Source organism: Bacillus rossius, chromosome 1 (assembly GCF_032445375.1).
Source record: "Bacillus rossius redtenbacheri isolate Brsri chromosome 1, Brsri_v3, whole genome shotgun sequence".
NCBI lineage: Eukaryota > Metazoa > Arthropoda > Insecta > Phasmatodea > Bacillidae > Bacillus > Bacillus rossius.
In genome coordinates this window covers 323,410,965-323,427,238 of record NC_086330.1, presented here as the reverse complement: position 1 = coordinate 323,427,238, position 16,274 = coordinate 323,410,965, and the positions used below count along the sequence as shown (strand labels likewise).

Genomic DNA, 16,274 nt, shown 5'->3' with positions numbered 1-16,274 from the left:
TCTTGCATTGATTTATTCCATAAACATTGATAGTTTTGTACATTTTCGAACTTTTCCTTAGACATGACTTATTTGAAGCATAATACTGAGAGAAACAAAACTTCATAAAAAGAAAACGCAGATTCGTGCGAAAACAGATTTTTATTTTAAATTATCGCATGCGCGAAGTCAGCGGTGTAAAAAAAACGAAAAGAAAACACCCGGTGACATCGCCAGGATCCCTAACATTGCGAACACAACTTGGTGAGGCCAGTCACACCCGAGATGCAGATGGCTATATTGTACTTGCGTATCGAGCATGGCGCTCTGTGTGGCTCAACTCCCAGCGGGGTCAACACACAGGACGGATAGCGAGCGAACTGTATTGTCTCGAAGTGCTCCTGTTTTCTCACCTGTGCATCGTTCGCCGCACCATCTTCGCCATTATCTTATGACTTGGATGTTAAATTGTTCACGGAGTTTGGCGTCACATGACCTCCAAGATTGCAGTGGGTTGCCGACTCGTGCTCGTCCACTCAAGTTACGCGAGAATTCTGAGGTCGAAGGCCTGGTCAGTGGTGCATTTGTGTTTTCTCTCTGGTACCGCCTCTGATTTGGCGCGCAGTCTTTTCGTCAAGCATAGGGCAACTGCTAGTTTTTGGGTCTTAACCGTAATATACGGTGGAGAAATGAAAATAAAAAAAGGGTGTACTTTCAAGAATCTGTACCGGACGTTTCATGCCCAAACATAATTCTGGAAACACGCTTGTTTTAGCTCTGCACTCTTCTAAAAATACAGTTGAAAAACGAAATACGGAAATATAACTACTAATCCGCCCTCAGCGTGTTCTTGCGTGTTTTCTGTGAACAGACCACTCGGATATCTCGCAGTTTTCAAATGGCTTGAGTATTTTTCTGAAGCGCAGTACACCGGTCAGGCGGGGGTTCGTGTGGTAGTGGCATGTTGGTGTGTTGCGGGTTGTTGTGGGTTGTTGCGAGGACCGTGTTTCTTTTCGGGGGCGGCGTCGCGCGGCTGGGGCGGAGGCCTGTGCGGGAAGAGCGCCGATGTAGGCCGCGGTCTTCACACGCCGGCGGTCGGCTGTGGGCGGCACGCGATATACAGTCGCCGCAAATAGCGACGAGCCGCCCTGCTGCGCCTCACCTGCGCGGCTGTACCTGGTCGCCAGACACGTCGCTCGCCGTAGCGCATTTTCATCCCCGTATTGCAGCGTGCATTCACTCTTCTTTCCAGTGCTGCCGGCGCTGTGTTGCTAGTGCACGCCAGAGAGCGCCAAAGTACGACACAACATTACAGTGTAATGACAATATTTAAGATAAATCAGAAAATTTTATTTTGTTAAGTAAAATTTGGTACGATAAATGTGTAAATACGTTTTACTGTTTTATTTCATCAACAGCATCGTCTGATGTTATTTTTGATCTAAAGAAACTAAATTGAATGATACCTTCTTGGTTTCAACAATTATTGTTAACTGTAGACACTATTTTGTGGTCTTAGAAAAATTCAAAAATTGTATAATTGTAACAATTATTAAATTTTATTATGATTAACTATGGTATACAAAATAAGTCTTCAAATGTTAACAAGCCTGGGTAGTATCAATCTGGCAACAGTGAGCGCAGTTTACTCTGCACTGCAAACTAATCGTGAGGCAGACTATAGCTTTCCACACCCGTAAAAAATGTCCACTTTAAATTTACGACGAACTCCGTTTACAAATCTTGCATCCACTAAAATAGTGCCGTTACTCAAATTACTTTTTTTTTTCTATTAACACGAAATAAAGTAAAAGGTCCTTCCACAGTAAAATGTTTTGGATGCCGGTTTGGTGTAAAAAATTGTAATGCAAATACTGAACTTTTTTTACTGTAGAAATTAGTATCTCAAACCCAGTAAAATAATACCGTAGGTAAGTGCAGTTTGTCAAAAATTAATTATTGTAATAATGTAAGGAAAAGTATGTAATAAATTACAAATATCCTTACGAAAAACAAACAAACGCAACAAAATTAGAGATCTTTATACAATTCCCTTCACTAAAAAAAACTTTTAGAGTAGAAATTTTGCAAGTTGTAATATACGATACTTTATATTTTTTATGAGATTGTATTAAAGGTTGCAGATTTATAATTGGCAAATTAAGATTAAGAGTATAGAAACCGGAGAGAATATTTACGTTAAACGATGACTAGGATTGGACAGGTACCTGAATTAAAACAATTATTCAGTTGAGTATGCTCTTTTTTTAAATACTAATAATCTAGAAATGCGTGTTAACTAGTTGCGAAGAGTAAAGATGAACTGAGAGGAACATTCGGTCCGATAGGTAAGTATAAAACGTTTAGATGTACAGTTTCCTTCGGAGAGAAATGGCGGTAGGGCAACACTTCGGAATCGCATCGGAGAGACCGGTTGGAACTCCGGTACAGTCATCCTGGTTGCAATTTTCCACAGGTTCTGAGATTGCTTTACGCAAATATTCCTGTCTTGTTTGGTGTAGTAGTCCTATCCTTGACTTATTTGGGGTAGTAGTATGCCTGACGTTTTTGGTGATGGTGGTAGCATTATACCTGAAGTTTGGGTGTTAGTAGCAGTATACCTGACCTTTTGGTGTTGGTAGCAGTATACCTGACCTTTCGGTGTTGGTGGTTGCAGTATACCTGACCGTTTGGTGTTGGTGGTTGCAGTATACCTGACCGTTTGGTGTTGGTGGTTGCAGTATACCTGACTTGTTTGGTGTTGGTGGTGGCAGTATACCTGACCGTTTGGTGTTGGTGGTGGCAGTATACCTGACCGTTTGGTGTTGGTGATGGCAGTATACCTGACTTGTTTGGTGTTGGTGGTGGCAGTGTACCTGACCGTTTGGTGTTGGTGGTGGCAGTATACCTGACTTGTTTGGTGTTGGTGGTGGCAGTATACCTGACTTGTTTGGTGTTGGTGGTGGCAGTATACCTGACTTGTATAGTGTTGGTGGTGGCAGTATACCTGACTTGTTTGGTGTTGGTGGTGGCAGTATACCTGACTTGTTTGGTGTTGGTGGTGGCAGTATACCTGACTTGTTTGGTGTTGGTGGTGGCAGTATACCTGACTTGTTTGGTGTTGGTGGTGGCAGTATACCTGACTTGTTTGGTGTTAGTGCGTCTGTTAACCTTGTAGACTAAGCTATCTGGAGAACTCGTGAAAGACAATAAGTTTTACACATCCAATGAACATTTCCCTCTGTATTCATGTTTTTTTGTACTTAAGTCTTAAAGTTCAACTTCAATATTTTACCTTCATAATTAAGGAAAGTTTATCTTGATCAATTAGCTATGTACATTGTCTCCATTCCAAGTTCATTACATTTTCATTCCGGATCGAAATTTTATTTCAAACGAAGTACAGTTTACCGCATACACACCATGTCACTCCGTTCTGGCAGGGCTTGGAGAAGATGGGTAGGCAGAATTATTATTGATGAAATATTTAGAAAATGGGGCTACGGAATTACAGTACGCATTGCCGAGCTGCGAGAACGCAGAGTATTAACTTTAAGCAAAGTGCGTGTCTACAACGCATTAAGTGAAGTAAATGTCTTAATATTAATATTTTCCTTATTTTTTTTAAAACCGTGGATAACATATAAAATATATATTGTGGGAAAATCATCGTTGAAATATAATGTACAGTGCTTAAGCAGTGAACAATCCATACGGATTTCAATAAAATTTAAATGATCACGTGAAACTGCGCAGTAACTAGGGGCAGGCTCATTAAGTTCATTAGACTAAAAAAAAAAACGTACGCTCGCGCCAGCGGTGTCTTCCTCGTAATTGCGGCTTTTGCTATAGAAGCATCTAACCTTATTCGGCCAGGCCTTCCAGAACGCTTTTCCATCCGCGCAAAATTTCTGTGATTGGAGGGCCGACAGTAGACATGTCTGTAACTCGGCCACGAATCACCGACGGTGCTGAAGTGTTGAAATCTTCTCGCGATATTACGCGGTTGCGTCGTGCCTGTACCCACTGCGCGCAGGACATATAGTGACAGCATGCGCCACAGCTCCGCCCCTGCCCCGGCACGGAACACCGGCTGCTGTCGTTACCACGACCACGATTGCACGCTGTTAACATGCTAATTGCTTCCTGTAATCACGGACCGGTTTCCCTCGCGTCACTCGGACACGACAAGCAAGCCCGCCCGCGCTCCCGCTGTCCCGGCTGCCCTCGGCGGTCAGGTTCCGTGATGTGCAAGTACATCGTTGTGTGACGATTTAGAGCCTTCATGGGCCGTGAATAACATTGTTTACAATATCCCTAATTACCCACATTTCTGACGTGAATACGTCTTAAAAATTTGCTGCCATAGTGGGAGGCAATTCAAAAATCGGGGGATGCAGTTTGATGTTGCAGCTACATATCATCTCCATACAATATTTAATTACACCACTGGATAGCTAAAGGATGAGAGAATTCGTTACGCTAAGTGACGACTGTGGCACATCGCGCGCGGTGGAGGGGGGAAGCGCCGCCATTTTGAGGTCATTTTGCTGCGTTTCGAGATTTCCATGCAGTATATCATTTGACTCGGAGAAGCTACGGCGTTCGTTTTGAGTTTCAATCGTCAGCTCTCGTCAAAATCTATCGATTGCGTATATAAAACATAGTGTAAAATACTTACAGTGAATATATATGGTGTTAAATAAAAAATATCGTATTTTATATTTTGTATAGAAAATATTACCTGTTACGTACACGTATTCACGTACAACACACGTCCGTGTCCATCACACAGCCACACCCTTTTTTTTTTCAAATCACCGCTAAGAATATTTTTCTAAAAATATATTTATTGTTAACAGAGTAAAATCGATGTTTCTAAGTGACGATTTAAGAATTTGGATCAATTTAGCACACATTATCGTTCCTGCCTTTGTGCTAGAGTCCCAAGAGGCGAGAGTAGAGGCGAAGCGACTGAGAAGCTTACTATGCACTAAGCATTTTCAACACTCCCGAGTACCCGTCTTCGCGTAACATAGTTTTTTTTTATTTGAATGTGTAAAAAGACGTAAAAGTAATTAAGCCATTTAAAACGAGAAAAAAAAATAGAAAATTGCAGCAGCAAGTATCTTTGTTACGTCACTTCATTACCTGACGCTTCGCGATGTTTGATTTTAAGTTCCCTGTCATTTTTGCAAGCACAGCAGAGACTCGCGCAAAGGCAAACGTTGAAACAGTTAAGGGCCCGCGTAATTGTGTTATTAAGGCGGAAAGATAAGTACCACATTCGCTGGCATAGCGCACGGTTGTAAACTGGCGAGCAGTCTTCTCGTCGCGCATACTATGAGATTCGAGCGGTAACAACATTATATAGCGGGGAAATGAATATTTGAGGTGTAGTGCGGGTACCTTGAGTGCTTTCAATAATCTGTGCTTTCAGTGATCTGTACTGGGTGTTTATTCTTATACGTGATTATAAAAAAACACTCTTTTAGCCATTTTCACTCTCCGAAAAAATAGTTTTATAAAAACACCAGTCTTAATTTTCAAATCGCATGGTTTTCCCTGAAGTTCTGCACACATAGGCGCCCCTGCGCTTGTAGACCGCGCGCTCTCTACAGTGACGGTGTTGTGGGATGTGGGAGGGGCGATATCGCCTCCCCCCCCCCCCTCTCTTCAACTCCACCGGACTTGGAAGTACGGTTTTTTTTTAGTGCTACTGTATCTACCTACTGTTGGAATATTTATACTTTTCAAGGCTATATTAATGCGTTAAAATAGCATTTTAAGGGGAAATTTTTTTAATGAGGAAATTCCAGTTTAAAGCCAAAGTCTCCCAAGACTCGAGGCTGGGACCGGACGGCGACTCGCACAAGCTGGTGATTGCAGGAAGCGGTTAGCGTATTCGGCCGCGCGCGCTCGCGGTCGTGTCGGCCTTACGCTCGCCTGCACATCCCCCCTCCATATTCATGCGCGCGGGAGAGAGTTACCGCTCGTTCGACGCACGCCACGTCTGCTTCCTCCGACCGCGAGGCCTCACGTTGCTTCCAGCAGATCACTCTCGACGTTCAGTAGCGTCGACCTTAACAGTCGTGGTCATTCCCGATAACTAAAACTATTTGCGGCAACCAGTCAATATTAACTTCAGGCATTGCATTTAATTATGTACTATGCTTTAACGAAGCCTAATTTTGTTAATCAAACGTTAGGAAATCGTTATGACCTTAATACCGTTGACCAGGAAGGCGTCTTTCGGTACCTTTGTTTCAAAAAAGCCTGTGACGATGTATAACTAACAAAATAATCATGAAGCAACCTTGTGCGACATTCAGAGAAAGTTAAAACGTACAGATCACGTGTGTTAGAACATAAAAAAAACTCTTACTGAATGTGTGAGCGATAACGTATTTATATGTTTTTTAATATGTTTCAAACGTGTTATGTTCTATATAAAAGATATTTTCTGTAATTATGATATCGATTTTATCCCGAATTGTCGCTATCCCGGATTGCTCCGGCCACAGCTGATGACTTCACGAGTTCAAATCGGCGTAAATTTTGCTCATGTATCAATCATTTTTCACTCAACTTTCGAGAATATAATGGTACTTAGTGTGTACCATGCGAAAATGTGAATTACTCGTTTGAAACATCATGAAATTTTTAGCCATTTCGAAAAACTCTACATGTAAAAACTTCATTCATTCTGAATAACACACTTTATTGTTAGCAAGCAACTGTGTCGCGCGCGTGTAATTATAGCTGCATGCAGAGTTTATATACTTTTTTCCTCGCGAGAAACTTTCTTCTCAGTTTTGAAGTTTTCATTTTAGAAAAATTGGCGTTCAAACAGTCTTTTTCATGCCACTTTTTAATACTTTAAAAAACTTTGCTTTTAAATTATGTATATTTCCGTCTTGTGCTAATGTTTACGTTGGCTTGGAACAAGGTTCGACCTATTAAAATTAAAGAATGAATGGAAGATTTCCAGTATAAATAAAGATAACCCTCAAAGTAATAAAATTACTGTTTCAATAATACCTCTAATTTAAGAGCGCCGTCTGCCCGGACACGCATGCAGTGCGCAGAGCTTCAGTAAAAACGCGATTTCGAATCTACTCAAGTGATCAGAATAGGGTCTGTTTATGAAAATAATTGAAGAATGCGCTGAGGTTCGGAAAGTATTTATATTTCGGATTAAGTTTCTTAATTGTATTTTTGTAATAGTTAAAATGGCTTAAAGGCGTGTTTTTAGAGTAATTTTTAGGCGTAATTCAACCGGTACAGATTCTTGAAAGCACTTAAGGGACTTTCATTACATCTTTATCTTTATTTCTCCGCCATATGTTACCGTCACCGCTCAAATTTCACAGTTGTGCTATGGACGACAGGGGCGACACCGCGCTATAAATACCTACCAGTGCGTCAGGGTGTGTGTGCGAGGCGGCGGCACAGCTAGCGAGGCGCCGCGGCGCCGGAGGGTCGCCGCCTTATCTGCCGCTTGTCTTATCTGCGAGCGCGCCCCTGGCCGCCGCCTCCGGAGGTCCGCGTGACGTGGCCGCCTTGTTGGCCCTGGAACACACACCAGTCACCGGTCACCGGTGTATCGGAATAGGCACTTCCTCCAAGTAGAAATTCATCGTTCACAATTTCCAAAGAAGCATGTTTCTGTGTGGACATGCACGCATTACTACATGCCTACTCCGCAAAGCCACTTTTAGTCCAGCTGATCATAGACGTAACTTAATAGTTTCCACCCAGGGCAAGAACTCAACTTTGTGCCCTTTTTTTTTAAAAACCAACTAATTCAAAAACCTTTTTCGACAACACCTCATCGCCACCACATATTAATGCCACTATTCCAAAAAAAAATTTTTATTCAACTTTGATGGTAAATAAAGATTTATTTGTAGTTATTTCATTTTTAATACATCGCAATACAAATAATTCAGTTCATCTGCTGTCTAACTATTTTTTACGGTATTCAAGTAAATATCTACAGCTAAACTTGCCAGTGCAACGCCCCCATGCGGGCTCGGGGCACTAGCTCCGTCTGCCCCCTACAGCTGATGGTCTTCTCTAAGTTTGCAGGACAACCAGAACAAAAGTGTAGTGTTTGAATTGTGGAATTTTTAACATGAATGTTAACCATCATGGGGCGTTGATCATCATATTCTCCATGATTTGGGCGTTGATATGGTGATCACGACGTAAAAATTAGACCAGCTACGTCCCAGCATACAGTCTCATGACAATTCTTAACTCTGCTGTTTAATTAAGCTGATTTCTGACAGTTCTGGGTACTCATCATAAAACAATGTCGTAGGCTCTGCCTGAAAATAAACATGAAATATATGTGTCGATTATAGTCTACAACCGGGAAAATTGGGGTGGGGTGCTACGTAAAAAGATGGGGTTAGACGTTTCGCGGTTGTACGAACAGTTCAGACCCCTCCCAACTCAATAAATTTAGAATAAGTCACGTTAATGAAAACAAATCGGCCTGCCTATCTGGACTCCCACATTTGAGCTGAAATAGGGTTTCTCATGTTTAATAAATTCACCATATCGCTTCAAAACATTAGTTGAACTGCGGCATTGCGTAGAGTAATATCACTGTTATATACGAGAAAGGCCAAACTATATTTTAAGTCTGTATTTCGAATTTATGAACATTTAAACTCACACGCACCTGGATGATTGATTTTCATTTAAAATGATTCCATTTTTTTCGTCAGCTGTTTTCTACCTCACTAAGCAATAAGCAATAAATGCCGCGCCATCTTGAAATACTCATCGTATTAAAACACGGTAATTATAAACTATTTATAAGTCATATGAGGGAGGGTTTGTGAAACATAAGGTATGCAGTCTCTAAAAAATTGTGGGAATTCAATTTGCCCAATTTTTTTGTCGTGGTAAAAGTGTTTTTGTAAACTAAAAACGGCTATTCAAACAATATTGTTTTGTGAGTCTCTACGATATTGTACATTGTTATAATATTACTGCATATTTGGCTAGATATTTTAGGTGAATTTTTGTTTCGTGATGTCATGCAAAACCGATGCAATAATTTAGATAACATAAAAATAAAATTAGACAGTGGTGAAACTTCAAGCTCACGTCGCGAATAACGTTGTTGGTATTTGTTTATAGTATATTCGGGTGTGTGTTTAATTCGTGTTGGACAACCCATGCCTGTTGCGTCAACGCTTTGCGTATAGAATTAGCGGGCGCCACTCGTAAGTGGGTCTTGGCCAGCTCGGGTCGTTCTTACGCACTTGAGCCGCGTCAGCGTGGAGCTGTAAGGCAGGTGTGGTCCAGGCGGCCTGATCTGAGCACAACTTACATGCTCTCAAGCACCGCCAGTCATGCGCCGTCCACTCTAGTGGAGGACTGCAGGTGGCTTAGTCTGTGAGGCTAGTTTTCACACAGGTATTATTAGTTTTGTGCAGAATTTCTACTAGTATAAATAAAAAAATAGTGAATGTTACGCATCACGTCACAGATAAATCTTATGTGCAGTTAAACTTCTCCAAATGTGTAGGCATTCGTAAACTTAAGCTGCTTTGGGAAAAATCACTTCGCAGCTAAGACACATTTACGCGATACCATATGATATGGCATTTGCTTTGCAGCTATTGGTTAAACGTAACGTGATGTAGAGGTGTTTAAAATATAATCTAAAGATATCATTTTATTTTATAAACCTCAAAACAGAATATCATATGACAGACAAAACTCAACATAATTTTAGTAAATTTAACTTTACTAACAATTAGATTATGCACTAATGACGACACGAATGGCAGTTATTTTCCACGTGGATTCGCTGTTCGACACCAAATTACATGACGTGACGACGAAGAACACGGCTCTAATAAACGAGGCTTGTTAGCTGGATCGTTCTAGACCACTGCGCTTAGTTCTAAGCGCTGTGATATGATGTATGTAGATAAGGCAAACAGGCCGAAGAAATGATTAGTGAGTTTTTCTGCGGACTTTTAGAAGGTTTTGTTAGCACACCGACAAGTTTCTGGCGATTTATTGCTCACAGTAAGTGATAATCGTGCATCTACGAAGATCTCTGGAATATTTATAATCGGCACTTCGTTTAAATTAAAGTTAAAAATATCGTAACAGTGGTTATTAACTGGATGTGTTCTCTCTACGGCAGAAAGTTAACGCTCAATTCTCACACGCATATTCTGTCTGCACTCAGCTGTATTTATCACGTTTCCAGATAAGGAATATTGATTCCTTCCCCCCCCCCCTCCAAACTGTTTCCACTCCGCCACCATGATAGCTGCGTTCCCTGATCACAGCATTTCTGCGAGAACTTACGGCCGCTAGCAGAGTGAGGCAAGTAAAATCCAAACAGAAACTTTGCAGGTTAACCAAATGGCGAAATATATGCCTCAAGTAACGACTATGCAAGCCGGGGCGGCCTTCATGTCTTCTACACAACAGCAGGACATCATTGTTTTAACGTAGAACTGTGGCGAATGTAATCTGCTGTGGCTCTGGTTGTTGTAAAACACGTGCGCGCATGTGTGCGCGAGACGCATGCGCGTGAAGGAGCGAGCGCGGAGAAACTGGGAGAAAGCTGGGTCCGGAATCGTACCGTGTCCGAGGTCTGTTGCAACGAGCGCGTCTAAGGTGGGGTCTCGCTCGTCATGATATATATTTTTTTTAATTTTCACGTCATTAGTAATAGTTTAGGGCCATTTGTGGAAATTCAACACTAACCGCATTTGTTGTCCTGACACACATATTTTCACCAGATATTTACTAAATGTGCTAATGAGTGTAAAATGTCGCGCAAGTGTTGGTAATTATCACTTGCGCGACGTTTTACAGCAATTATCACACTTAGTTCACTATCTCTCAAAAACATTTGTGTCAGAATAACAAATACAAGAGAGGTACAATGTTTAAAATGACATAAATAGCCCGTAAAAATATTATTAAATAGACCATAAAAAATAAACATGACGTGTGAGACCCTAGGCAACTTAAGATGGGTTTACGGTTGAAAATTAAAAATTAAGAACTATTCGAATACTTAAGATATGTTGCCAAACAAAGCAGCTACATATGTGAGTAGAAATAAACGTATTGCTGTAATTTAACCAAATACTGAAGGGACACGAACATTTCAGCAGTGGGACCTAAAATTATGTAACATGGGGAATGAATTTTAGTTTTAGGTTCTATACTTGCAAAAGATGCAACAAAGTTGTCTTAATGTGTGTGTGTGAGTAGGCTTATATATAAACATTCTGTGCAATTTTTGACTTATAAAATTGATTATTCCTTTTAGGCTAGTTTAAAAATCTTATGTAGTAAAGTAAAAATCATTTTAGGTAATTGGTATCTGATATAATATAGTTTTTTTAAATACAACCATAATTATTACAAGTACGTAATTAGTAACTTCGATATAATTAACTACAGTAAGGTGCTCATTTAACATTAAGCATTGAAAAAAGCAACCTAATTAAATTTATTTTAAAATATTGATTAATCATTAGACTAGAGCCAGACTGAGAGGTGCATATAAACAGCGATAGTGGGCGACGAGTGACGGGCTTCGTGTGTGAAGATTGGTGCATCGGGGACCGAAGCATCCGGGTGTTGTATGTGCGGCGGACGAGTGAGTAGTGTGAGCCAGTGCGCGGTAATAGACGAGCAGTAGAGAGCCAGTGTCTATCTGAGCTCCAGCGTGGATAGTAAACTATAGACATAATGAAAGTGTGATTAGTTCGTAGACAAACAATTAAATTGTTATGACTCAATAGTATAAATATTATAGAGAAAAAACTGTATTTTATTATTTGGGCAATCTTTTCGGACCTGTTTACCTACTCGTAACAATGTTTAAAATTTACAATATCAAATTTAAGACGGTGAGATAAAAAAATTTTTTCTCACAAATTTGTGGTATAACTTCCACTGCTTTAAGAATCCTAAAACAATTAAAAAAAGGTTTAGCCGGCAGATAATTGAAATGTTAATCAAATGTTGTAGAAACACGTCTTGCCGGTGTTATTTTCCGCACTCTCGCCTGATTTGATAGCATAGAGCTGCCCGGCATTAGTCTCTGGCGCATTTGACCGTTCCTCACGTGAGCAAGACGGTCGACGAGGCCCTCTGGTTCCGTGTCCAGGTTTATCTTCGGGGTCGAGGGCCCAGGAGCTGTAGCCGAGCCGTGTCGCCCGCGCGAGTCACGAAACCCGACGATCAATTTGTCTGGTTAGATGGGCCTTCCAGATACCTCGCGCCCCGATGTGGCGCTTGCGTGACGAATTGTAACGTGGCTGCGCCTTTACATAGATATGTGTACTTCGATGCAGCGGGGAAAAAAAGCTTTTAGTTCACGTGTCGTTATATTCGTGGACTGTTCGCTGATTCGTGGGGGGCTCTGCGAGTTAGCATCTCTTACTGGAGACCAAAGGGAGATATTTATTTTCAAGTATTAATAGTGTCAAATAGTGAATTTACAACTGAGGAGTAACCTAGAAGTTTGCAGTGCAAAGTGAGCTTTGTTAAGGATCACTGTGATCAATTTACTTCCCGGAAACAAGATGGCAGCAGCAGCGCCGTTAGCGAGCTGACGTAGAACTCGAACCAGTCTGTGAAGTTTCACTTCCGACGCGCGTGGAGGCCATGCACTCATAAGTGTTTTGAACACAGGACGGAAGAACAACACACTTCGATCAATTTCGCAATCTTGACGTGAGAATATACACCGTATTAAATTAATTCAGAAGTCCAGAATTGCTATAAACTTATACTCTTTCAGAAGTTATGTTGTTTTTTTTTATATATAAATGTTTGTATCAGTGTCGCGAGTATTTTTCTTTTAACATATGAGTGTCAGCTTGTGCCCAATTTGTATGTAACGCTGTTCATCGTACACAGGTTGTTCTGAAAATACTGGGCTTAAACCCACTGGGTAGCAGGGAATGCTGAAGGAGGAATTTCTGTCACGTATGTCTGGAACACCAGCGCGCAAATCCGTATTTCGCGCGCATCCAGGCAGTTCTCCACTGGCTAGTGTGACGTGCGAACGCTCCGCGGGAAGCAGGGCTCAAGCGTTTAGAATTAGCCATGGAAACTACTTTAGTTTATTTTGGACTCAGTTCGTTATTTCATTTTCTTACTATTTATGATTTTGCTGTCACGCAAATGCTCATAGTTATGAATACTCGCGTGAATTTGTACCGCTATTAGGTACATCATATCTAGGCAATACCTGTCGGGGAATATGTATCAGAAATAATATGTGTAAGCTCTATAGTAATAATTTTGCAGGAAAAGCCCGTAATTAAAAGCGATGATAAGAAACGTAAATAAACAATATGGCGCGTAAGCGAGTGTTGGCCGATTTTGATTGAGCTTGCTCTGTATAGCGTCTCACTTTTTTTTTTGCACTGCAGATTAGTTGGCGCGCTCTGTTGCCAGAATGATTCTACTCGGCGACATAAGTTGAGTTCCACTTATTAATAATATAGCTTATTGACGTGAACTTTTGTTTTATACACCATCGTAAATTATATATATTTTTTTAATTTTTAATATTTTTTATATTCTTTATACTATAAAAATGTATATTGACATTATTACAGTTGCAGTTATTCTGGAGACACTAATTCGATACTAATAGCCAATTATTTCACACGAGAAACTATTTGTAGCAGCAATCACTATTAATTTCAGGCATTCCATTAAATAATGTGGTACGCTCGAACAAAGCCAACATGTTAATATTAAATTGTAAAAAAAAAATTGTTTGACAAAGACATTCAAAACCAAGATGGCGACTTTCGGTTTTGGCTCCTTAGAAGTAAAAATGTTACTATGTTTTTGACGACATACAACATGAAGAGGCATTTTTTTTCGCAGATTCTCTTTAAAATCTCCCTTTGCAGCATGCATTATTGTTAGTTTTTTCCCCCAAAATGTTTTGTGAATTGACAGAAATGTAATTTTTCTGAAACATAATAAAGTTGTGTCTAGAAGGTTTGTGCCCTATAGCTTATGTCTGGCAACAGTGCGCGCCGAAACAAGGAAAGTGCTAGTGACTATTGGAAAAAGATAGCCGCTCTCCGTGGCGCAGTGGGCTACACGCCGGCCTTCGGTGCAAGGGGTTCTGTGTTAGAGTCCCGGGTAAGGCATGGGTGGGAAATTTGTATTGCTTTAACTTTTCTTTGGTTTAATATGATAATGGAACAAATAATCGAATTGTCAGTTAGCGAAAGCTGTAGACCATTAGATAAAAAAAATAACTAATAAAATATTGGAAGAGTCAGTTCATGATATCATGTTAATTTGTTTTATTTTAACTACACAATTTGTTTATATTACATAGTAATAATAAGCTCTAATTCTAATATATAAAATTATTGTATTAAAAAATACAACAAATTACAATATTTTCCATTGCCATAAAGAAAGTACAGTGACTCACACATTCAAAGTATCATAAAAATGGTGAACTTCAGCGGACGAATACACAGAGAGCTAGTTAAGGATCGAGCACACGGGCTAGCAACTAACGCAGGCGTGTGTGTGTGTTGTCTGCAGGCAGGAGACGCGGCACGGGCTCGGCGGCTGTAGGCGGTGGTGCCGCCTCCCGCCCGGCCCGCCCCCTCGGCGCCGCCCCCTGCGCCATGCCGCCGCCCCTGGCCACCGCGCTACTAGTCGTCTCCACCGTCCTCTCCATAGCCGGTGAGTCGCCAGAGCCACGTGTCTCGGAAATAAACCACTTCACAGCGTAACAACAAAAAAAACTTTTTAAAAATATTTATGTAATAATTTATGTTCATTTAAGAGATTATCTACCTCATATTGCCACTATATTGGTATAATTGTTTTTTTCAGACGAGGCTTTCATTTTTGCCTTGGAAAATGTTTAAAGGTTCTTATCACGTACATAAAATCAAAGCAAAAGTACGAGTAGACTGAAATTCCCAGGATTGTATATGATGTATTTCCTCTGTATTAAGTTTTTTTTACCACTATGTTATGTGAACATTATATTGAGACTCGTGTGTTGAACGCCTGTTGCTGATTCGAACTGAAAATGAGACATGTTATATCAACTCACATCAACACGATAAAACTTGGCCCTTGAAAGGATACGTTTGGAGTCCTGGGTAGTGGTTGGAAAGCCTTGAGAAAACACCAGCAGCGCTTGTTAGAAGCCAGGGTCTAACCGTGGTGGGCCCCGCTGCTCGGAGCGACCCTCCTTCCATCGCAGGCGAGGACTCGTGCTTCGCCTGTTCGCATGTTCGCATGTTCGCATGTTCGCATGTTCGCATGTTCGCATGTTCCACCACTCGTTCATTCCGTCGCTCCTCGTCTTCTCCTACTTAGAGTTCCACTTACTTTATCCACAGCTGTTTATATCAGCCTAGGGCGTATGCAGCCAGGGAATATCTACCCCCCCCCCCCTTTTCCAAACATAATCTATAATTCCCACCAATAAAAGGGAAGAATTCGAAAACAAACTGCAGGAAAAGAGGTTCTTAATACATGTATATCTCTCTCTCTTCCCCCCTTGTCCCAAATAAAATTATCCGTAACGCCTGGTAGAAGGTGAGTCTGATAGTACACCTCGAATGGAAAGTATATGAGCAAAATAATCATTCTAAGGGAAATATGTTAAGTACCGCCTGGTATGTAATTGTTTTAATGTACGTATTTCGAGCTGGAACCACCGCCCCATAAACACCCCCCCCCCCCCTCCCCAAACACACACACTAGTAGGTAGTATCGTGGTCGTGCTGAAATTTGGGAGCAATCTAACCAGTCAGAAAGGTTGGTTGAAAGTCTGTATGGTGTTTATGATGGGGGGAGTGGCCTCTACTTCGTGGAGTGGTAATTGGTGGCCATGCCTCCAGATATGTTCTTCTCAAGAGGAGGGGGAGGGGGGGAAAAGAAGCTTGGGATAACTCTAGTCGGCCTGGCATTGTCTTGTTGCGTGGCTGGTAGCTGGTAGCGGATGTTGCGAACATAGCATCTGCGGCCGTCAGTCGTGTCGTCGCTAGGTTCGGGGGGGGGGGGGGGGGGGGGGGAGATGAGGGAACTGCGCTGTTTTCTTTGTAGCGAACGAATCATCGCAAGGTTGCCAAGTGTACCCCGCACAGGATGTCTTGACAGTTGTAATATTTCCCGCATAATGGCCAATGAACTGGGCATTTTAAAATTAGTTTATCCATAGCAAAACCTAGTATGATGCTCTTTGTGCAAGAGAAACAGTCACAGCTGGGTGGACGCATGGTATCGAC

At 41.3% G+C, this 16,274-nt stretch overlaps 1 protein-coding gene across 1 annotated transcript in view; it reads left to right on the top strand.

Moving 5' to 3' along the window:
• Window positions 1-16,274, top strand: part of LOC134527985 (uncharacterized) — a 151,739-nt gene that overhangs the window by 40,181 nt on the left and 95,284 nt on the right. The window contains exon 2 of the mRNA XM_063361125.1: window positions 14,569-14,712. Coding sequence (XP_063217195.1) covers window positions 14,569-14,712 — 144 coding nt within the window. The remainder of the gene's footprint in view (window positions 1-14,568; window positions 14,713-16,274) is intronic.